Source organism: Hyalella azteca, unplaced genomic scaffold (assembly GCF_000764305.2).
Source record: "Hyalella azteca isolate HAZT.00-mixed unplaced genomic scaffold, Hazt_2.0.2 contig17292, whole genome shotgun sequence".
Classification (NCBI taxonomy): domain Eukaryota; kingdom Metazoa; phylum Arthropoda; class Malacostraca; order Amphipoda; family Hyalellidae; genus Hyalella; species Hyalella azteca.
The window spans coordinates 109,480-134,052 of NW_025947080.1; the positions used below are offsets into that span (position 1 = coordinate 109,480).

General features: G+C 33.7%; 1 protein-coding gene across 1 annotated transcript in view; it reads left to right on the forward strand.

Annotated features, from left to right (window-relative positions):
• Positions 1 to 22,364: 22,364 nt before the first annotated feature.
• Positions 22,365 to 24,573, forward strand: part of LOC108678216 (potassium channel subfamily T member 2) — a gene marked incomplete at its 5' end in the record, with an annotated part of 82,820 nt that continues 80,611 nt past the window's right edge. The window contains one exon of the mRNA XM_047885201.1: positions 22,365 to 22,446. Within this exon, the coding sequence (XP_047741157.1) occupies positions 22,365 to 22,446 (82 nt within the window). The remainder of the gene's footprint in view (positions 22,447 to 24,573) is intronic.

Genomic DNA, 24,573 nt, shown 5'->3' on the forward strand with positions numbered 1-24,573 from the left:
GTAGTTCATAATTAGAACTTAGTTTTTGCTCTAATTTTTCCCTCATATAACAGAAACCGATAACGCTAACGTACTAATTTTCTGGGGCTTTTTTTTGCTATCCTCGCACTGCTTTGTTCAACGCAGGATCGCTGGAGACTTCTTTAGCAATCCGCGCTAATAACAATTATTTTTACTTAGATTTCATAACATAAAAATTCATGTACAATGAGATATGTCGTGCTTCCTGATTAGTTTATCTATTTTTTTCAAGTTTTAACGTATGTTCTTATTCAAGATTTAATTACTATCTTACCATAAAAAAGTACACAGATATATTGTTCGATTAAAACTCGCTGTTTTATATTGGAAGGGGATTGACCTCTTCTGGAGATATTATCTCCTCAAAAATCTTATCTTCCTGATCTAGGGATGGACTTTGTTCGAGGTCACGCATTCTTGTAGGAGTTCGCCTGGGCTGCGAGGTCACGCATTCTTGTAGGATTTCGCCTGGGCTGCGAGGTCACGCATTCTTGTAGGAGTTCGCCTGGGCTGCGAGGTCACGCATTCTTGTAGGAGTTCGCCTGGGCTGCGAGGTCACGCATTCTTGTAGGAGTTCGCCTGGGCTTCGAGGTCACGCATTCTTGTAGGAGTTCGCCTGGGCTTCGAGCGGAAACAAAAACTTTCCTAAACTGCGGAGCTTGTAGCTCAGTTCCGGACGGATGCTCTGGATGGAAAATAATTACAATGCCTGAAATTGTTGCACTCCGCCATAAATACGAGTCTAGTGCAATGTGAGAAAAAATTTTAATGCTCGAATTGGCTTTTGCAGTTCACACGCGTTTGAGATTATTTTATATATTTATTTTCGTCTAAAAAAGTTCCCTTCATTTGAAAATTTTCAGATGTAGCGGTAGATTTCTTCGTCGGTTCTACAATTACACTGCACAGCACTTTATCTTGAAATAGTAAATGATAAATGGTTTGTAAATTGTTTTAAGTATTTGAGTTGAGAATACAGATGTGCTTTTGCACGTTACTTGACTTTACTTTATTGAAGTGTAGTGATTAACTAATTATTCATACATAACGCCAGTCGTCAGATGTGGCCAGTGCTTGCCAAAGATCTGTTTAAATCTGTGATCTTCCCTTTTCGTTTCTTATCGGACATAATTTTTTATCTATAATCGTCAAAGGACATCCACATCATCATTCCATCATTCCACACCTTTTCATCACTCCACAGGACTCTCGATTATCATTCCACAGGGACTCCTTTCATCATTCCCCAGGACACTTTTCATCATTCCACAGTACACCCTTCATCATTCCACAGGACTCCTTTTCATCAATCCACAGGATACTTTTCATCACTACACATGACTCCCATTTATCATTCCACAGGGACACCTTTTCATCAGTTCACAAGACTCCCTTTCATCATTTTACGGGACACCTTCCCATCATTCCAGTGAACACATCCATCATCGTTGCATGATACCCTTTCATCACTCCACAGGACAACTCATCATTTCACACATCCATCATCCTTCCAATAGACACCCTTTCACCATTGCCGCGGAAACCCCCATCTTCCCATCATTTCCCACAGTGTTGTACATAAGTCACCCCCCATCGCAAGCGCTGAAACGTTTTCTATACGCGAGCCTAAATGATTTGTCGATTATTTCCTCGACAGAGTCTATTATATTATACTGTACCTGATACTGTACCTGATACTTGCACTGCTCAACTCGTTTATTGATCCATGTAAACGATTACTGGATAAAAGTACTCGTTCAGACCATTCATTCATTATTAATTAATGAGAAATTCCTTCATGATATTTATTAAATAAAGTAACGCAATACTAATAATAACATATTTAAATATTAGGTAATTAACTAAAATTCAGCAATCATGAACAATTAATTAATTATTAATTAGAATGCTTAATTAATTATGCTTCTTTTGTTAATTAAGAATGCTTAATTAATAATTAAGAACTCAAATTCGTGTTCTTTATCGAAATTCTGTTCGTGTGAATCGAATTTGAAAAAATATTTCATGGTTTTAGGTTAAAAAACTGCAATTCATTAGACGTGCTCGCGTATATGCTGGTGCAGCCGTGTATAGCCGTATGAAACTGCATGTAAATAAGTTTATGCCTACTTATATGCCCCTCCCTTCCCATTTAACCGAATTAAAAATTACGGTTACAAAAAATACTCCTCGATATGGACGTTGAAACGGCTCCAAATTTCACCGCAATGCGCAAGGAATGACTGGCATTTTATTTGAATTTTTTATTGCTATAGTATAATATCTGTGAGTAATAAAAATTTTGTTTTTGTACGATAAATGGTATACTTTTATAAACGTAACAAATATTATTATATTTTTGCACGGTGCAAATATAGTTTCAATGTGTAATTATTTTGTTTTGTTATAATTCTTGACCTGCAACAGAGCCTGGAACTTTTCCCTCACCGGGACCGAGTTTGGAATGAAGGTCTGGTCCCATTGGGCGGCCATTATCAGGATCTGGGAAGGGAGATCCTATATCAGGATCCTTAGATGAGGATCTTAGATGAGGATAGATGAAGTTCTATAGCAAGCATGGATGTCGTTGTTACGGTCTTCGGAGAAATAGTTAATCTCAACCTACTGCTCAAGATTGAAAAACTTGATAAGCGGGAACTTGTCGTTCTAAAATTCCCTATGTAGTGAAACTATAATCATTTTCAGTAGGGTGTGCGCAATTTAATCAGTATTCAACATTAATAATTCATGTATGAAGTATTAAGTATAGATGAGTATCATTATTATTAACTATTAGTATTAGTCTTCTCGCAAGTATATTTTTGACTTGAAGAAAAAAATATTATTTTTAGACGTTTGCTTTGTTGATGGCTGGAGCTATTATCGACGCCGTTAGGGTTGGGCTTTAATAATCAAGAACGCATTCTACCGCTCATGTTTACGTCATTTTTTCGCCGCATTTTCCGGGGCAGCTCTGACAACGCACTTTTGTGGCCCAGGGGCAGAGCACCGCTGTGTAAGTTGAAAAGTTATCGGGCTTCTTACCTTCCCTGTTGTCAAGTTACCTGAAAAACGACCTGAGTCAAAGGGCTCGGCGAAAATTCAACGCTCTCAAGATTACTTTGGAAGTTTCCTTCTTAAGGCAGCAAAGTTGGCGCGTGCTAGTAAGTGTAGGACATCGTATCTTAATGGTGGCTTTATTTTCATGGAAGTCTCGATGAGGTTGCTAACTCTCCTCATCAACCTCAGTGAGTACAAGATTAGTCAAGCAATTGTTTCCTGGATGAAACGATCATTTATAAATTGATCATTGATTTCACTGCCTTGTATTGTTATTATATTGTAAGAAATTGTATGCAATATATTAAAATGTCCATAATTATTTAATATTGTGCGTATTGTATTGTGATGTCAGAAATTTCATTTCGTTTGTTCAGATTCTACGGACGCGCATTGACTTTTTTGATGCCATGCATTTCTAAAGCTTTTGAATTGTAGCTTTTTAGTTTTATTATCTTCAGTGAATAAAAGTCAGTACAAATTATTGACGTATAATTGTGTGACGTGTAAAAATGACTTTTAATTGTGTAACTGATTCTAATTGTCCTTTAATATTTCGCAGAACAATTTCAGTTTCCGAAGATATTAGCGTGAATACTTCATGAGCAAGGCTATTGTTTTCTTTGTAAAATATAATATCGGTGGTTGACTCATTATTTTACTTGTTCAACAAATTCATAAATTTCGGTCGAACATCCCATTGATGAATTGTAAATTTTACTATTTCCTATACAGAGAAGATATATTCAAAATTCCCTTATTCCGCCGCTTGACAGGACAAAATGTTTACAATAGACGAAGTTTCAATAATAAATACGAATATTTTTGATACTACCGAAAAAAACTCGAATATTTTTATAGAGCACCAATCGTCAACTCCACGACCCTGCCTAGCTGCGGAGACAGCAGCTCTATTATACAAGGAATCACTATCTAAAGAGTGCTTCGTTTACTAGTACTACTTGCACTATTCTATATATTCTCTTCTAAATTTCCTATACAGAGAAGATATATTTGAAATTCCCTTATTCCGCCGCTTGACAGGACAAAATGTTTACAATAGACGAAGTTTCAATAATAAATACGAATATTTTTTATACTACCGAAAAAACTCGAATATTTTTATAGAGCACCAATCGTCAACTCCAGGACCCTGCCTAGCTGTGGAGACAGCAGCTCTACATGGAATCACTATCTAAAGAGTGCTTTGTTTACTAGTACTACTTGCACTATTCTATATATTCTCTTCTATATACTTGTACTATATTTGTGCTATTCTATGTAATAAATTTCATTTATCCGACCAATATTCTCCCCGCTCAAGAACTGAACTACTGAAAAAATCTGAGCACATTTAAGGTCGTGCAGTGACTTTCGATAGAAAATGTCATTTACGGAAGACAGGTTTAGCGACAAGTGAAAAGTTTATTAGCAGTGACGAAAAAATTTTATCTTAGTTGTTAAAGAAAGTTAACTTCGTGTGTGGGTCATTCCCAGCTATGTGGAGCTTCAAATTACTTACAAGAAAATAAGTGAAAATAACTATTCTATATAACATTCGATCTTATTAATTAAGTGACAACAATTTGTAGAATAAATGTGAAAATTGATTTGGATGCTAATTTTCAATATCTTTTTGTATAAGTATTGTAAATTGTCTTAACATTTCCCAAATACGTGAAACTATTTTTCTGAAAAAGTGGTGGTAAAAGTGCTCTTAATACTCTATAGCTGTGAAGTTTAAGAATACCTATTATAAATTTTTCGAATGGATACTGAAAAATCTGAACTGAAAATCTTTTTCTGAATTTATGAAAAAAATAGGAAAAAAGTTTGTTGAAGTCAGCTGCTGCTTCGCAGTCTACGTCCAGAGGTAATCACCGACGGTAAAAATTGTGTTTGGTTTCTGATTTTACCATCAAGTAAGGATTAATTTCTAATCACTTATTGTTATCGAATAATTTGATTCAGAAGTGATTTGAAAAATATTGATATAATTTGGCTTCGTTAAAATAGTGACTAGTGGAAAATTGAACTAAGTTTGTGGCTTCAGCAAAGCGATTCATACAAATTGTAAAAAATTCCATGCTGTGAGTGAGGACGCGTGTAGAATGAAGATTTTTTTTACTGTTGGACGACGTAAAAATATCACCAGATATATTTTTTTATAGTTCTCCTAAAAATAATTCATAAATGAATAAGTATCAAGTGCAGCAGTCGTTTTCTGGAGGCTTATACAACCATTATTTATGACGTTATTCAAACGTTGATGAAAATATCTGCTTCAATGCTAAGAAATTTCAAAATATTTTTTTGAAATATTTTTCTAATCTGAAAATATGTTTCTTGTAATAAAATTTGCCTGAAAAACTCGCGGAAAACTAAGAAGATTCAGAATTTAACCACGTGTCACAAGTTGTCTTGCTTTAGGTCTGCCCTTCGAGCACAAAAAACCTTGCTTCATTAAAGTCAGGTGGACTAAAAAAATAACTAAAAATAGTGAGTGGGCCGAATAATGCTTGCAGTGTACATAAAACTTTTGTAACCCGACATAAAAATCTTATATAAAACATAAAACCCCGCGTAAAACTTTTGTAAAAATTACCAAAAAAAATTCGCGTTTGACATGAAACCAGAAATCCGAACTAAGAAATTGAACTCACTGTACGGCAAGGCGATTCAAAGCTCATCTACATATATGAAATTACTTGAAATACATGATAAAATTTAAAATTTTTAGTAGGATACTACTTGAGGTGTTGAGAAGGATGCTTATAAGGAGTGGAAAAAGAGACTACTTACTGTTAACTCATCAACAAGCAGTGGATACTTCAGAGTTGAGAGCCACGTTTATGTAGCTAACCACTCAACGCCTTAACGATTAAAACAAGAATTTTTCTCCTATTAAATCCCGCTCGTGAAGGTTGCAGGTAAGAGGGATCCTAGTTTTATAGGACTGTTGATGTAAGTAGGGAATTACATGGTAAAGTATCCTATAATACGGTAGATGAGGGGCGGAGCCACGTGATTATTTAGAAAGTAATCAGTAATAAAAATGTGCATAATATTAATAGAAGTAAATCAGTGGCTCAAGCACACCCAATTTGCATCCTATAAAATAGTGATAATATTTAAATTTGGTGCGAAAATTTTCTGTCTAGAATTTTCTTTTCATTCTGAAACTTACGGTTTCATATTATCCAGATGAACGAAAATTTCGTTCATTATACAAAAATAGGTAATTTTTATTGATTTCTATAACATCAATCAAAATATTTTCTCCAACGACATATTATAGCTGTTGTTCAAATTTGACGAATTTATTGACGTTATACTAGTTTCATCTGCCTTGGGTTAAACGAGTATATTTTACAGACCTAGAACTTGCGGCACACATCCCCAGGTTTGTTCGTGATGTTCGTTATAATGTTGAAAGAAATCGCACATTTTCAATTGTCGGTGATTTTTCTGCGTGAAACTAATAAGGAAAAATTTCTGACGGTCGCTACATATTTACTTAGGAAAATTTTGTGCTGAATTTTCCCAGAGTGCATTCTCTAGAATTTACTTCGTTTTCCATAAATTTACTGTAAGTATCTCCCGAAATCTTGTGTAACTTTATAACATTTTTATAAATAACAACTTTCGACTGTAGTTGAATAAATTTCGGCGTGATAAAATGCATCCTTGAAAATATTTCATGGTACTGGGGTGAGTTACTACACAGGAGTGACCTCTGTCACTCGTGTAATTTACTGTCAATCAAAATCAGTTCATGAAATCCTAAAGTCCGGAAAAAATCCAAACGAAAACGGAAAACTCTAAACGCAAATTGATTTATTACCATTACCAAAAATCATAATTCCAAATTTGTATAAATTGATACTATTCCCTAACAATGGCTTTACTACTCATTAAGACGTCAATTTCACGATCATGTTAAGGAATTTGTAATGTTTCTTTATTCAGTTCATGAATTTTTCTATTGAAAGGCCATCAATAGGAATCAGCTCTGCCGAATCTAGTCCTTAATTTTTTGCACTAAAATGTAAAATTGATTTTCCCTGTAAAAAAATTTAACTTGTTTCACATTGTCGTAGTTTCATTTATGGATAGAGTGAATTGCTTTGAATTTCAACGCTTTTAGGGTGTTGCTGAAAGTATTATATCTTTAAAATTTTCGGCAATTAAATTCTCTATGATTTTGAGACCTATAACTAGTTTTACTTAAATTTACTATCTGCTTCATTGTTTTAACAGTCTTAATTAGGTTTTAGTTGATTTACTGTTTTTATGGTTGTTCCATTTTGAAATAAAATCTAATTTTCTCAGCAAATTCCCCATCGTAACGTGGTACTGAGTACTTAACTTAGACAATCTATCATCGTCCCAGGTCCCTTGTCACTCAATTATATTATGTTTTTTCCTTTTTTCGTATTTTTTCAATAAATTTTTATAAATTAAGTGAGGGAAAACTAAAAGTGTGATATGTTATAAAAAATATTCTGGCTTACTCGCTCGCCGGCACTCTGGGTCGCGTGTCAAGCACTCAGTGCCTCTGCAGAGCCGGCGGAGTGAGGGCGCGTGCATTTTGTGCTCCGGAAATTCGCTTTGGTCTGAAATTTGACTTACGTAGACCGCGCCTCATTAAATTTAGTTTTGCACAAATTTTTGTCATCAAAAGCTCCTGATGTATTTCATATTAAAAATTATTGTTGAATTTTATGTTCATTTTTTTAATTCATTTTGAGTACAACATTACAGACTCAGCTAGTCAATTGTTTGACTTTCTCTTGCACTAAAAAATTTGATTCTAATATACGTTCTGCGATTTTAATGCAAACCGATTATCTTCATTACAAATTAATGAGGTTGAAATTGTTTTCGAGTCGTTTTTAAATCGAAGAGATCCTGAATGATCAATTTGGCTGCACTCAGTGAAGAAAAAAATACAAAAATGTTTTTCTTCTAAATATTTATTATATAGTTTTTGAAAATTCTTCAACGCTTTTTAAACATTAATTTGCTCTCGGTGAAATTTCGATGGGCGAGTAAATGATCATGTATGCGAAATTTCAACGTCTGGCATGAATTAAAAACGCTTTAAATTGTACCAAAATTTGTTATTCGACAATTTTTTCTAATTTTTTCGATTTATCTCAACGGATAATCTTGAAATAATCCAAAAGTCTTTTATCATGATATTTATTAACAAAATAGTGCTTAATTAAACCTATTATGTATCTGCATAATGATATAAAAGATAAAAACCATTAGGAAAAGCCAAGCAATTATTCAAGGACATTAAATTGGTTTTCAAGAAGTTAAATAGTTCTCATTCATTCATTTAAGTTCGTACATATAAATCTTCAGTGAATCAGGCTAGTAAATCAGGCGTGGTTGTTTCACTTTCACCGAGCCCTCCACGTCTCACTTTCACTGACCCCTCCACGTTTCACTTTCACCGAGCCCTCCACGTTTCACTATCATCGAGCCCTCCACGTTTCACTTTCACCGAGCCCTCCACGTTTCACTTTCATCGAGCCCTCCACGTCTCACTTTCACACACCTCTCCATGGTTCATTTTCACACATCCCTTCACGTTTCACTTTCATTTAGCTCTCCGTGTTTCACTTATTCACAACTCTCCTTGTTTCACTTCCACACAGCCCTCCATTTTCACTTTCACACTGCCCACTAATTTTCATTTTCACACAGTCCTCCATTTTTGATATTCACAAGGCACATGGTTGTGTTTCACGCACGTATGGTTGTGTTTCACACAACCATACAGAATGTTAATGGCTGATATCGTCGACGGTCCATCAATACAATGTGTGGACATTAATACATTGTGTAGCATTCATGCCAATGTTGGCTCGTTCATTTGCATACATATTGCCTTCCTTCCGATTCATTCATTGGCCTATAAATTACTGAAAATATATTAAAATTCATATGTAATTAGTTGAAAATCAATTGAAAATATTAAAAAAGCATGAAGAAATTAAGATATAGTTATGAATATTGCTCTGCAGTGAGTCTGCTTCATTTATATTTTTTTGACGTATCTATTTCTGTTTATATTTCTATTGCTTAATTTTACTAAAATATCTAAAATTTATGAATGCTCTACCAACGTCCACTTGGCTAATTGAATTTGATATTAACATTTATTGTTAACTAGCTTCAGTTTTATTTATATTCGAGAACGTAAACGCAAATAAATTACGACGCAATCACTAGCGTCCCCTGGCGCTGTTAACATGAAGCTGTTCAAAAAGCGTGTAATTCTATTGCATTGCAACGCTAATAATTAACAAATGTGTTACAATAAAACAAGTTCTTCTGATTCAAATATTATAAATTATATTTGAACTATACGACGTTTAAAATACATTGTGTAGCATTCATGCCAATGTTGGCTCGTTCATTTGCATACATATTGCCTTCCTTCCGATTCATTCATTGGCCTATAAATTACTGAAAATATATTAAAATTCATATGTAATTAGTTGAAAATCAATTGAAAATATTAAAAAAGCATGAAGAAATTAAGATATAGTTATGAATATTGCTCTGCAGTGAGTCTGCTTCATTTATATTTTTTTGACGTATCTATTTCTGTTTATATTTCTATTGCTTAATTTTACTAAAATATCTAAAATTTATGAATGCTCTACCAACGTCCACTTGGCTAATTGAATTTGATATTAACATTTATTGTTAACTAGCTTCAGTTTTATTTATATTCGAGAACGTAAACGCAAATAAATTACGACGCAATCACTAGCGTCCCCTGGCGCTGTTAACATGAAGCTGTTCAAAAAGCGTGCAATTCTAGTGCATTGCAACGCTAATAATTAACAAATGTGTTACGATAAAACACGTTCTTCTGATTCATATATTATAAATTATATATGAATTATACGACGTTTATAAATTGGTAAATAAATAAAATTATATTTAAAATTGAATAAATTAAAAATAAATTATAAAAATAAATAAAAAAATTAAGTTAAATAAAATTATAAATAAATTGAAAATGAATGTCGTTTGTATCTTTACGGTGATATTTATTAAAAATATAATTGAAAAATGAAAACCTATTTCGAAAATATATTCATTGTATAAATATTTAAATATTCATATATCCTTAATGAGTGTGTTCTTTGTACGGCGAGGATACACATTGAATTTTTTCAACATTGATTGTTAGTTCAAGTGTGTGGAATATTCATATTTTTTATAACATGCCACATGGAATAATTTACAAATACCAGAGTGCTGAACATTGAACCGTCATTTTTTCTTTATTCTTTCGTAAAATGATTCACTCGATGAATATTTTGTTCTAATTTTAAAATGATTTGGTCATGAATAATGCGGAAATCCACGAAACCTCATGAATAAATTTCTTTGTGCAGTTGCCGAGGTTAGATTAATACATTTTTTGACTGCAATTTTTAATTTTTACCAGATTTTGTGTCGAAATGATACCCTTTAACAAACTCATATCCCGTGTTCATTTGTTGAAAATTTATAGCCCTTGTACTGAAACTCTAATTTCACGTTTATATGTTTTTCGTTTGACAATTTTGAAGTTCTGATAACGCCAAGCGTATAATGTGGCGCTTCTATTGCGAATAAATTTTTTCAAATAACGCATGCAAATATTTTTAATTATCGGAGAACATTTTTGCCATAAATCTGCACTGTGCAAACGAAGAAACATTGGAATAATATTCGAAGTTAACGCGCACAAGAATGGTGCACAATGGAAAACATGGCAAGCCATCTTAGTTATAGGTACAACTGTCTGGCTAGTGACAGCTATGAAAGCATACCGAGGTAAGTAGTTACGCTAGTCTGGCTAGTGACAGCTATGAAGCTGTCTCTTATACACATCTAGATGTGTATAAGAGACAGGGTCCCTTGTCACTCAATTAGATTTTGTTTTTTTACTTTTTTCGTATTTTTTCAATATNCATATTTATTAGCATTATCTGCTACAATGTGAATACATGTACAAAAATTAGTTAAATCCCAGCAAATTTAATATTTCATTGTTCTGATGGATAGATTAGGATGAAGTTACTTGGTAATTGTGCGATGAGGTGTTTTAGTAAATTTTATTTACCAGTTATTTTTGAAACATCCCTGTTCAACGTATGATCAACTTTTTTTATTCTAAATCAGTACATATGATTAACAAATATATTACATTATCTGTGCTGCTTCCACGCCATGTTACTATTTATGCATATTACCTACCAATTACAAAAAAAGTTCTCGTTAATGGTTTTTCGAATCTATTATCCCCAAATTCATGTTTGAGTTAAAAATTGATAATCGATAGTCGTAAAACAACCAATCTATAATACACGTTTAAAAATTAACAACGATAAATCATTAAAGAAACTTTAAACAAAACTTAAATCTTCTCTGCAACAAAGTATTTCATTATTGTCTGAAAACCTTCATTATTAAATGCATCATAATTTTTCCTGTCAATGTAGACTTCCTTGAACCCCGAAATAGCCTGTGGACCTCATCCGTGTTGGACAATCAATATTCGTCTGATATTTAACTTGACATTTACGTGTTTTATCTAATGATGAGTGCAACGCTGAGTCTATGATGGCTTTATCGCAAAAATCATTGATCGGTTCTTCGATGGGGTTCTTTGTGCTTCTATAGCTCATGACATTCTCAAGTATAACAGCAAAAAATACAAGCAACTAAAGAACACATCATATCTTGTCCGATATCTAGCTTAATCCGTCAAAATTACCCATATTGAGTTTCTAGGTTGTTTTAGTGAATTGAAAATGTTTCACCTAAGATTGATTAAATTTAAACTGAAAATGTTTCACCTAAGATTGATTAAATTTGAATTGAAAAGGTTTCACCTATAAGACTAATTAAATTTGAATTGAAAATTTTTCACCAAAGACTGATTAAAATTTCATATTGAAATGCGAAGGATCTTGAAATTTAGGTATTTTATTGAGCTGCAGTCTAAACATATTTCCGTAGTTAGCAAGGGAAATATGTAACTTAGGACCTTTACAGGGAAAATGTTTGGAAGGTTTTACAATAATTTAAAAAAAATTATTTTTTATCCTGTATGAGCTTGCTTTCCCTGATTATTTAACATGGTACATCATTACATGTCATTATAAATAAATCAAATTATCAGATTACCATTGGGAGTTTGTAATTGGATTCCATCAATGGTCGCATTTTCATTCAAATATATTTGCCCTCTAAAAATCAGATACGATGTAAGTTCCAAACATTCCTATTCAAACATACGAGTTAATGCTAGTATTAGCAAGTATTTGTTAGCCTATGTAATATTTAAATGGGTTGCATTTAATGCGAATTCATTATTTAAATTCACGGTTTAAAAGAAAAATCTTTTTAAATTTGAGAACTGTTATTTTAATATTAATTTTTCGTTAACTTCATATTATCGGTGTTTTGACAGATTTTCAGTCCAATAAAATAATTGCATTTGATAACAATCCCCTTCATGTCACTGATTTTTCTGTAAAATACCCGAAAATGCAAGGGAAAGTATCGAACGTATCGCCTTCGCAGCCCGCATGCGTATCCGGCAAAAATTACCCGCATGCGTATTCGTGGACCTGGGCCTTTACTTTCAAAAAAAGTTAGGAGATCGTAAGTTCATCAGCCAATCATTGACGGCCTTTCAAGCAAAATCCACCAATCATAGACAAGAAAATAGAGCGAGCTCGAGCCTTGAGCCGCTAGATATGCCCGAGTTTCACTCGAGCCTTGAGCCGCTAGATAAGCCCAGAGTTTCGCTCGAGCCTTGAGCCGCTAGAAAGGCCCAGCGTTTTGGCGCAGAACATAGTTTAAACATTGAATTACAGAGAGATTCCATACTCATTGAATACTCAATGATTTCATACTTTTCAGATGGCCTGCTTCCGGAATAGACTTTTAAACCCCTCCTAGAAATGAATAATTACCATAAAGTATTTATCCAGTGGAATCAATACCTGCCTCTTGGTTTCTTGCAACGCAATACACATACGTGGGGCAGCGCGCCCCCTACGTAATTCCCTGCATTGTTAATGAAGGCCCCAACTGCTGCATTCAAAGCTCAGTCAAATGACGCTCGCTGATCAAAGTCTCCTACCTCTGATTGCTTGTTGACGCTTGCTAACTAAGCCGTCGACAGACCTCTTTGTTGTGAAAGCTGATTTCTACTTAAATTCACTCATTATTAATTTTTAATAAAAAATAAATAAATAGTGTTATGTGAATAATATAATATAATGTAATGTAATATAATATTCTACTAAATAATGATAAAAAATTAATTTTTGTTTTAAAAGTATGGCAAAAGTATATATAGTTATTATCAAAAATAATAATATATAATAATATCATCACTCAATATTTCAGTACCACGAAACAAACCCCAACTTCTATACCACGAAACACTCGTTCGCTCAAAACCAAAACTATTGCTGTTAGGACATTCAACGGCGCAAGATAATTAGTTATTACAATATCTACACAATAGTTTTCACATATTTGAATTACACAATGAAATAAGTCCCAGCCAACATAAATTTGCATGAATTGCAACGACCTACTGGCCCGGTTTAAATTTATCCAATGTGTGTCATCGATATTGTTTATAGATTTACTGTTGATATCACTTAATCTATCGAACAGGAAATCTAAATGATATTAGCTAAACCGAAGAGAAACTATATTTTCGTTTATAAAATCGCGTAAAACAATATTTTTTTGAATATATGGCAACTGATCGGTGCTGCATCAAAATTTCTCGGCTTTCTCTTTACTTTCTTATTAAATCTCCTAATATATAGTTATGCACATACTTCGATTTGTTGATGCAATAAAGACGGACTTGCGATTAAGGAAATAACCTTCACAAAATAACTGTTATCAAACCCACTGCCAACATCTAATCTTCCATTACTTTTGCAGTTCTGCCCGAAAAGTTTTTCTGCAATTTTTCATTTATGTGGCTATGATTTTTTTTGGCACAAAATTTTACCCGGATTTTCAACGTCATCAACGACATAATGAAATTATACAGCAGTGAAATGTATTATATATATGAATAAATGAATAAATCATTTCATTTTTGTGCATATCTCGACCATTCTCACCGAATGCATGTGACACGGAATTTTTTGCTGCCATTACACTGGCTGGGCTACGAAAATTTGATTTTATGCCGTTTTTCGCAACTTCATTATGAACGAGATTAGGGAAAATTCACATCCAACAAAAAGAAAAAGCCTGACTTTCAAAACTCCCACAGCGGAGCACAAGTATAGCGTGTCTGATTTATTCGCATTAAGACGATATTCATTCAACAAAAAATTAAAAATTTTGCCGACACTTAACTCTCAAGATAGTTCATTTAAGTAAATTTAGACAGCTTTACTTTAGTCTACCGATATAATCCGGGGAAACTATAACATATTTTTTACAGCAATGAATGGAGGCTTATTGCGCATGTAAACTGCTTCCGGTGCATTGATTTTTTTATATTTGAATCGATTACGATTAATTTTGTTAATGCAATTGCAGTAAAATCATCTGGTGTGTAAAGAAATTTCATATCACACGCTGCCGATCTTGATTTACTGGCAACAATTTCACTCTTTGTCTTGAATTTATGTAAATTTTTGCTAAATACTTTTTACATAAATATTGTCAATTTCTATTGAATTGACAATATTTATGTGACAATATTTTGAATTGAAAATATTTTTTATTCTATATTGTCAAATTTTTGACCTTTCCAATTAAAAAAAACGTATATTCTTTTATTATCATTCATATGACGCAAATTACAATATTATTCATTTTATCTTTTTTATTTTTATATTATCTATTATATATTATATTATTATCTTATTTGATGAAAATTATTGTGTAAAACTGCTTTAATTGGAAAGCTTATTATCATTGGGTGTTTTGATGACTCCTTCCCTTAAGCTTGTTGATAAATAAATGTAATTTTATTAAGTTGATCATGATAATGTTTCAGTGTAGAAATTAAAGAAAATTAATTAGTTATAATCATACCGCAATGTTATGGATACCTGCACGATACATGGTTTTTAATTCGGCTAAGCTCGCTCGGTAATTGTTGATAAAATTTTATTTCATTCATATTAAAATCAACATTATTGATTTATTATTTTAATATCATCATGATTAATTATAATTATTTTGGGTTTCTCTCCCTGAGGGACATGATGAAAAAAATATCTGTCATGATATTCATTGTATAAAATGTTTGGGCTGTGATAGTTATAAATGCATATAAATTCATGCTTATTTTATGATATTAAAGTCTATGACTCGTTCCCAATGATCTTACCTTCCAGCACCATTATGAATTGAAATGTTGAATTCAGTTCCTTTCCTTATATTTCGACCCTGTATTAAAAATGTGGAATATATATAATGAAAAATATTCCATTTATATCGACCTATGGCCGTTGAACTGAATAACGTGAATATTTATCGAAAAGTTTCAGTTTCCAATCCAAAATCACTGAAAAAAATTGTAAACTTAAATTTTCGTAAATTTTGAGTTTTCTGTATACTCTCCAAGTTTACAATGACACGATTTTTTTTACCGGCAGCCCGCACTGATCTATTGAACCAATTACAGCGTAATTAATTTATAATTAATTACGCTGTATTAATTTATAATTAATTACGCTGTATTAATTTATAATTAATTACGCTGTATTAATTTATAATTAATTACGCTGTATTATTTGAACCACAGCGCCGTATGCTTCATCGCAAGCTGTGTTGCTGGTTTACTTGGTTACTAAGATGAATAATCCACGTGAGAAACACACAACATGGACGATTCTGCTAAAAAAATCCGCGAAAAAAACTTTGCCGTATTATGGTGGCCAGTGCATGCGTGTATGAATGAGTTGCGTGATGAACATTAACGCGTGATGGTGGCGCGTGATGTAGTGTGGTGTTATGTGATGTAGAGTGACGTAATGTTGGGTAACGCCTTTGTTGGAGAGATGCACGGCAAACGCAACGCTTCAGCCTTTGTTGCTTCATCGATCCTTTGCAGCGCCTCTGCACGCGTGTAGCTTTCGTGGGGCCAACTGTTGCTTGTGCTGCGTTCCGTGCTGCTGAAGCATCCATACTGATGCTAAATAGTTGCTGTTATTAGTGCTGATTGCATCTCAATGCTGTAACTAATGCTGCTGTTGTTGGGGCCGCCTGCTGTTGCTCTCGCTGTACCGGCTGATTGGCACCTGCTAGATCACGATTGCAGTGACGTACATCCACTGCAGCTGCCACCATCAGATGCCACCATCAACTGCCACCATCAGATGCCACCATCAACTGCCACCATCAGCTGCCACCATCAGCTGCCACCATCAGCTGCCACCATCAGCTGCCACCATCAGCTGAACATCTGTCTCTTATACACATCTAGATNGTCTGTCCGTGACTTCACGTTTTCGTCAACGAGAAAATGCGCTCTCTGTCACTCACTGCAGTGAGTACTGATCTAATTTTTTCATATGTGAAGTAATTGTTGCTTTTATTCTCCACACGGAACCAAGAGACATTTATAGTTTTTTTAAGTCATAATTTTTATTGAACATTGTAGTTTCATGATTAACTTAGAGGACATCTTAAATGAAGAAAATAATTTCGTTTTATAAAAGTTTAATTTCAAGACAATGAAAACTAAATTGTTTATCCAAATGCCTTAATCTTACAACAAGAAACATTAGACTCACTGGCTTGCTCTTCCGACCGCTTTAGTGGCGAAAGAATTGTCCCCATTTTTCCTACAAATATTTTTTCGCAACGAGTCCACGGTGTCGTTTTATTATAATAAGACAGACATTGCCAGCTCCACAATGTCCATGAGACTCCCGCGAGACTCGTCTCGTCGCCCGCTATTCTCTGCAAGGCAAAAGAACTACCAAATTTCTACGCAGTGCAAACACGGCGTGCAAAAACAGTTAATTCTTAAGTAAAAAACAACTCAGAAAAGGTACTTGTACCATTAAAAAATGAAAATTTTTTACTCATCTTACGGCTGCGCTAACGGGCCTGTAGTACATAATTTTGATAAATCCGAAAAAAATTATAATGACGGTAATATACACATGGAGGATGCAGTAGAAGAAGAAAATATTTTGAATATCTAGGCGATTTTGAATATCTTGACTGTTTTCATTGCGACTTGGAAAATTTAGACTGGATCTTCACCCCGACTGTGAAAATCTAGACTGTGTCATCACCCCGACTATGAAAATCTAGATTGTATCTTCCCGCGTGTTAAATAAATCTAGACTGTGCTCTAGCGAATATATTGAAAATCGTGGTCTGCCTGCAAGATTAACAGTTTAGTGAGCACTAACGCGGCTACGAGCACGTTTAGTTTGAACGAAATGTGACACAAGGCAAAATTAGGCCTGAACGTGGGGAAACCCTATTCATTATTTTATCTGAATGGAACGATTTGCCGAGATAAATTTTTCCTAAATGCTACATACGACTTTGTGAGCTTAAAAAGTTGTTAATTTAATGAGTTCCTGAACTTAATTAGTTGTAAGCACAGCTACGTCCTGAACGGGACTAAATTCAGAGCTTTACTTGCGCCTTGAAGTAATTAAGTTCCAGAACGTAACATGGTTCTGAACTTGACCAAGTTCTAAACGCAGTCAAGTTAGCAGCATGATGCTGGTGCTGTGCTAGTTACGGCGCACTAGCATGATACTGGTGCTGTGCTAGTTACGCCGCACTAGCATGATACTGGTGCTGTGCTAGTTACGCCGCACTAGCATGATACTGGTGCTGTGCTAGTTATAGCTCACTAGCATGATACTGGTGCTGTGCTAGTTACAGCTCACTAGCATGACGCTGGTGCTGTGCTAGTTACGCTGCACTAGCATGATGCTGGTGCTGTGCTAGTTACGGCGCACTAGCATGATACTGGTGCTGTGCTAGTTACAGCTCACTAGCATGACGCTGGTGCTGTGCTAGCTACGGCGCACTAGCATGATGCTGGTGCTGTGCTAGTTACGCCGCACTAGCATGATGCTGGTGCTGTGCTAGTTACGATTGTTAAAATATGATTTATTTAAACCATACAAGCATAAATTACGATGAAGGTTTAACAGTAGAAAAAATAAAACTCAATACTCACTGCAGTGAGTGACAGAGAGCGCATTTTCTCGTTGACGAAAATGTGAAGTCACGGACGGAAAGACAGACAGACGGACGGACGGACATGACGAGCACAATAGCGCCTTTTTCCGAAAATGAGAAAATGCGCTAAAAACTGAGTATTTTTATATAAATTGATAAGTTAAGTGATTTCGACCATGTTAACATAGATACCAATACAACTAAGCCTGTACCTTTGTTCATGGTGACGTCGGCCGCCGCTCTAAAGAAGGAAAGTTTTGCCTCTCAAGTTACGATTACTTTGAAGGGATCGCTTGCTCTCGCATTCCCTCAACTAATTTATTTATTTATTTATGGATTGTAGAGACATTTTATTTTTGAGTGTAGGTCAAAAGAAAAGCAATCTGTCTGACAGGAAATCTAAATCATATTAGCTAAATCAAAGTAAAACTATTATTATTAAAAAAATATTTTTTTAATATTTGGCAGCCGATCGGTGATGCATCTAAATTTTTCGGCATTCTCTTGACTGACGCGAGCTATTATTTGTAGTATTATCAACAAATATTTCTACTTTAAATTATACAATTTTCAATTGTCCTCTGCGTTAGATAAATAATTAAAAGTTTTTTAACTGAAATGCTCATTTTTACTTATCTACGTATGAATTGTTATTTTTTTATTGAATATTTAATTTTAAAGCTATATTTTGCATAGAAACAAGTTTGAATTTTTCTCACACATAACACAAGATGCCTATTTTTAGCACTTATTTATTGTCCAGTGCAGAGGCAGCTTTAGTCAGACTTTGTTTGGGCTGATCAAAATTTGTCATTGTTTGGTCATCGATTCTCTTAGTCTACGGATAATACTCCTGATATTTCATTACTTTCTCATGTGTATTGCTGTGTTCCGTCGTATTGAACCCATACATTTTTTCGGAAGTAGGTGAGAACTTCAATCGTCATTTCATCTGCTTATGTGTGAGCTTAGAAAACCTCATTACCAAGATTTTGATTTCGCTACAATTTTCCAATAAAGTTCCTTTTATCAAACATGGAGATTCAAAAAATATAACTCAGTACTCACTGCAGTGAGTGACAGAGAGCGTATTTTCTTGTCACCGAAAACGTGAAGTCACGGACGGACAGACAGACGGACGGACATGGCGAGCACAATAGTGCATTTTTTTCCATAAATGAGAAAATGCGCTAAAAAGATGTTCGGATTTCATGATCTCAGATACGAATTAGTTGCTAATCCTTTCGACTCACGTTACTGACCCTGAATGGTTAAAAAGTGGCTGAATTTTTTTTTCCTTTGAGAAACGTTTAACTGAGCGCGACAAAGTTGCTTGAGCGTAAAGTTGAGCTCGACAAATATTTAGGATGCTGGGTCGATTTAGGATGCTGGCTGTTTAGGAAATGGGTATTTTGTCGAATGGTTAGTCCTGTTTTTAATTCATTGTTTCAATTAAGTTAAGTTATGAGGGTTAGCTCCTGAAATATCTCTATTTTTGGACATTTGACTGCCGCACTTGAGTTCCGCCGCAATACAAACGAATTTCAAGACAGGCCTATTCTTTGCAGCAGTATTTCGAATTTAGGATGTAATTAAAACTTGCTTATTCCTTGCAGCGACATTATTATTTTATTCAAATTAATAGCGGTATATTAAACTTGAATTTATATCATTTGATTGATAACTTCTCGTCCTACGTAAGCAACACTACAATTTTGTGATGAATGCCTTCCTGCATTTGTTTGACTCGAATGAATCGTTCGAACAACATCTGAACTGACATCTGTTTGGACACAATTGTCTATTTTTAACCTTTTGTGTTCTCTTGTGTTCAAGGCGTCAAGAAATGAACGAGAAATGTCGTGACGATTGATCTCTGTTTTGACGATGATCTTTGTCGTGACGATCGTTGATCGATGTCGGGACGGTCTCTGTCGTGACGATTGATCTCTATCGTAACGATCTATTACATACCAAATGTTATGTTATTCAAATAACCTCGATTCTGATAGTTCGTCTGACATTTTTTAATCGATGTTGCGTAAAGTTCGAAAGTTTGTTATAGTATTTATTGCATTAAAATATTTCTTATGATAAATCTCTTTATTCAATTGATATTTCAGTTGCACAAGTACATTTTCGAAGAATTGTTTTCATTTAGGTTTAAAAAACCTAAGTTCTTATTGATCAATTTCTCGACATTTTGGATTTTATCGACGTATTTATGATTTGGACACTTAAATCATAAATACGTCGACAAGACTAGTTTGGAAGTCTTAAAGCTCCTTTCACAATGTTTTGTTTTGATTTATAAAAGATTTCGATCCTTTATATATCATTTTTCAATGATTTCAATGATAAATTTCATCATTTATCGATGGTGGCGGCAACATTCCGCGGAAATCTCAAACGTAGTTTTTGTTGTCGGATATTGGAAGTTTGGCAAGATTTTAACGGACGGCAAGATGAAAGTTTACATTCCTTGAAATACGGACCGTTAGAGGGAGACTGTGTTTGGTCTGGGGAAAGCCTGAGACGCTGAGCAAAGACGGTAAAGCGATTCTTTGGCGAGCTTTTAAGGAACTGATCTAAACTTGTGGTTTTGCTAGACAAAAAAGATTTTTGTCTAATTCCTTGGTAACTCTGTCGCTTGGTGTTCTATCGATTATGTTGGATCAATTTAACAATTGGTTCTTTGCCCAGTGCCTATCCCAAAATTTCGAAGACCATACTTTTTAACATTAATTTCTAGAGATTAATCATGCCTTCCTCTTAAAATTTGAACATCCATAATTTATTTGTAACATTATCATCGTAAATATAACTTAGCCTTCTATTGAAACCGTCTGGTCTGACATGATCATTATTAATGGAATGTAATAGAATTTTTTCTCGCTGATGAGAGATTAGCTTCCGCTTGAAAACTCATCATTGGAGACGCACAATCTCTATCCATCCGCCTTAGTACCTGTATTATACAGCTACTCATACAGCAGGTAATTGAGTGGCCGCTATACACTCCTCATAGTTCACGCTACTCATACAGCAGGTAATTGAGTGGCCGCTATGCACTCCTCATAGTTCACGCTACTCATACAGCAGGTAATTGAGTGGCCGCTATACACTCCTCATAGTTCACGCTACTCATACAGCAGGCAATTGAGTGGCCGCTAAACACTCGTCATAGTTCACGCTACTCATACAGCAGGTAATTGAGTGGCCGCTAAACACTCCTCATAATTCACGCTACTCATACAGCAGGTAGTTTAGTAAAATATTCCAATTAATCAAATATTATTTATATACCGGGCAATATTTCGTCTAGCTTCCTAATAAAATAAAAACATTTGCACAACACAATTATATCATATTCTCCTGGTTTGCCCTTTTATAGATAAAGGCACCGCGGCATATACTTGACAAGATGAAGGCTTTGTCGATTTTTTGTAGTAACGTTTATGGTATTTTGAATTGATTAATTCAATGGAATTGGGTCTGGTTTGACTCTTAAATTAATTTTTAGGCTATAGTTAAGATAAATTAATACTCAGCGATTCACAGCATTTAATTAGTTAGTTGAGTTATGTGCGAATCATAGATTGATGGCTACTTAAAATTTTGGTGGTATTATTGGTTTTATTTTTTTGCTATTTATTTTTCTACCTATTTTTTGGTATTATAATAATAACTGAATTCATTGTACTATTTGCTTCTTGTTATTTTTGTATTATTTTATATTGTACAATATTTATAGTTTTGAATTGGGTTTCGTCTCTTTACACCGTGCTATGCCTAGCTTGGAATTTGAGGGGAGAAAATAAAAATTGTCTTTTTATTTATATAGTGTGAATAATTTTTTATGAATAAAATTGTGAAAATCCTACATTTGGTCCTTCATAATCACCCAACTGGTAGCAATATTTTCCTAATCGAAAGAATTTTTCCATCAGTTGGTTTAAATTTTCTGATTAATGTGTAATTTTTAATTAATTAATCAGTCTGATTAATTTAATTAATTAAATTAATTAATTAATTTAATTTTTATTTTCAGAGTACGAGTTGAATACTACGTGAACGAGAACACGTTGAAGGAGAGGCTGCATCTTTACTTCGTGAAGAACCAGAGATCCAGTGAGTTATTTCGCATGAAAACAAAACATTTTTTAATATATAATATAACATATTATTGATTCTAATATAAATTACAGTTAGGCAACAATAAATACATAATAGTATTTTCACATATATATGTTTTATCATTAATATTGCGTATGCACAGGAATAAAATATTCTAAAAAACATTTTGCGTTTTTCGTTGAATATTGACGTTTTTTAACATCTTTACTTCGTGAAGAACCAGAGATCCAGTGAGTTATTTCGCATGAAAACAAAACATTTTATTATTATATAATATAACATATTATTGATTCTAATATAAATTATGAACAATATCTATTTATATTATTACATACAGTATTGTAGATAAGTTACTATATCTGTAATTAATATATAATATAACATATTATTGATTCTAAGATAAATTACAGTTATGCAACAATAAATACATAATAGTATGTTCACATAAATACGTTTTATCATTAATATTGCGTATGCACTGTAATAAAATATTCTAAAAACATTTTGCGTTTTTCGTTGAATATTGACGTTTTTTAATGCTGGAGAAACTTGAACATGGAATTTTTGCAATGTTTTTTTATAATATATATTTGTTTTTATTATTAATACTCGTTCCTTAAAAACTCTATGTTCTAAAATTTGTATACTATTTACACATGCTTTTTATAATTTATACTATAAGAGTCGATTCAACACAACATCGAAGCTTGTGTGGCACTAGATGCTTTTTAATGACGTATTCTTCAGCAGAGAAAATTTATTCATTTAGCATTTAGAGATTAAAAGCTTGCTTAATTCGTTGGGTCACCGCTAATTTTTGTCATTGCAATTCATTTCGCTAATTTACTACAGTTGAATCCTGAATGCATTTCTTAGACTGCATTACTATACTGATTTGGAAGTAATCCTAATCATTTTTTTTAAAGGTCCATCTTTGATTTACGTCAAATTTTCGCCGGTCCTGAATTCGTTTTGAGATGTTCCAATTAAACTTGAATGCTTTTTTCTTTGTTCATAACTTAATTTTTCAAAATTTTGTAGCTTTTCTAACCCTTTGGGGCAAAATTGTTTCATATTCCGTAAAATTAACTTTCTTTTATGCTGACTTGTTTCATGATTGCAATTAACTGGCACCTTATGGGCTCGAACTTTAATTATATATTCATATGAATTAGTACAGTAATGTGGCATAATGAAATTTTTTCGTTTTTCGTTTGGTGGTAGAATTCTTCCCCCTTTTGTGCACCTCAAGAAAGTTTTTTGCACTTTTTCAAGTAGTATATCATAACAACAAAACGACCCCACCAGGCAAATGACTGGTAAGGAACGTTTAATTAACATTTATTCGACGCAAAACGTTTAATTTGACGTCAATTTATCGTCAGATGCTTGATGGGTCAGTTCATATTACAGTTCAAGGTTTTCGGCTATAAGGTATTAAATGTTCTCTATAAATGAACCTGGATGTATCCCTGTCCGGTAACAAAGGCTATGAAATATCTTCCCTACGATTTCATAGTTTTTCATATGCCTAATTACGTATAATTGCCGTTGTCCATACCGTTGAAATATTGATGCTGGTCACACGAACGCTATCTGAGCTCGTATTGACAATGAGATCAATAAAGCGATTAATATTGCAACTTCTTCAAGAAAAACTCTTGCTGCTCAATATTAACGCACTTTAATTGTAAAATTGCGATCATTGAAAAATGATTGTATAAAAAAAATGGAATCATTGTTTTCATTATTATCGAATAAATTTTCACTTTGGACATTTCTGCCAGCTCAATTCATTTTACATTTCTTCATTCGTAACTTCAATTCTTTTGAAACTGATATTTTTTGAACCTCACTTCTTCGACATACATCAAATGTAATAATTTTAAATCTACAAACGATATATGAAAAATGTATTATTAAACATTTGTATTAAATCTCCAAATGATGTATCTGCAAACGATGTATGAAAATTTCAACTTTAGAAATTTCCCATGAAAGCAAACCCTGTAGACGTAAAGTACGTTGATTTTCATTGCGTTAGCTTGTGACGTTTGGCCATGACGTAGATACTTCCAACCTCCCACGGGAGCGACGAATCGATCCTGTCTTGTTATCGGG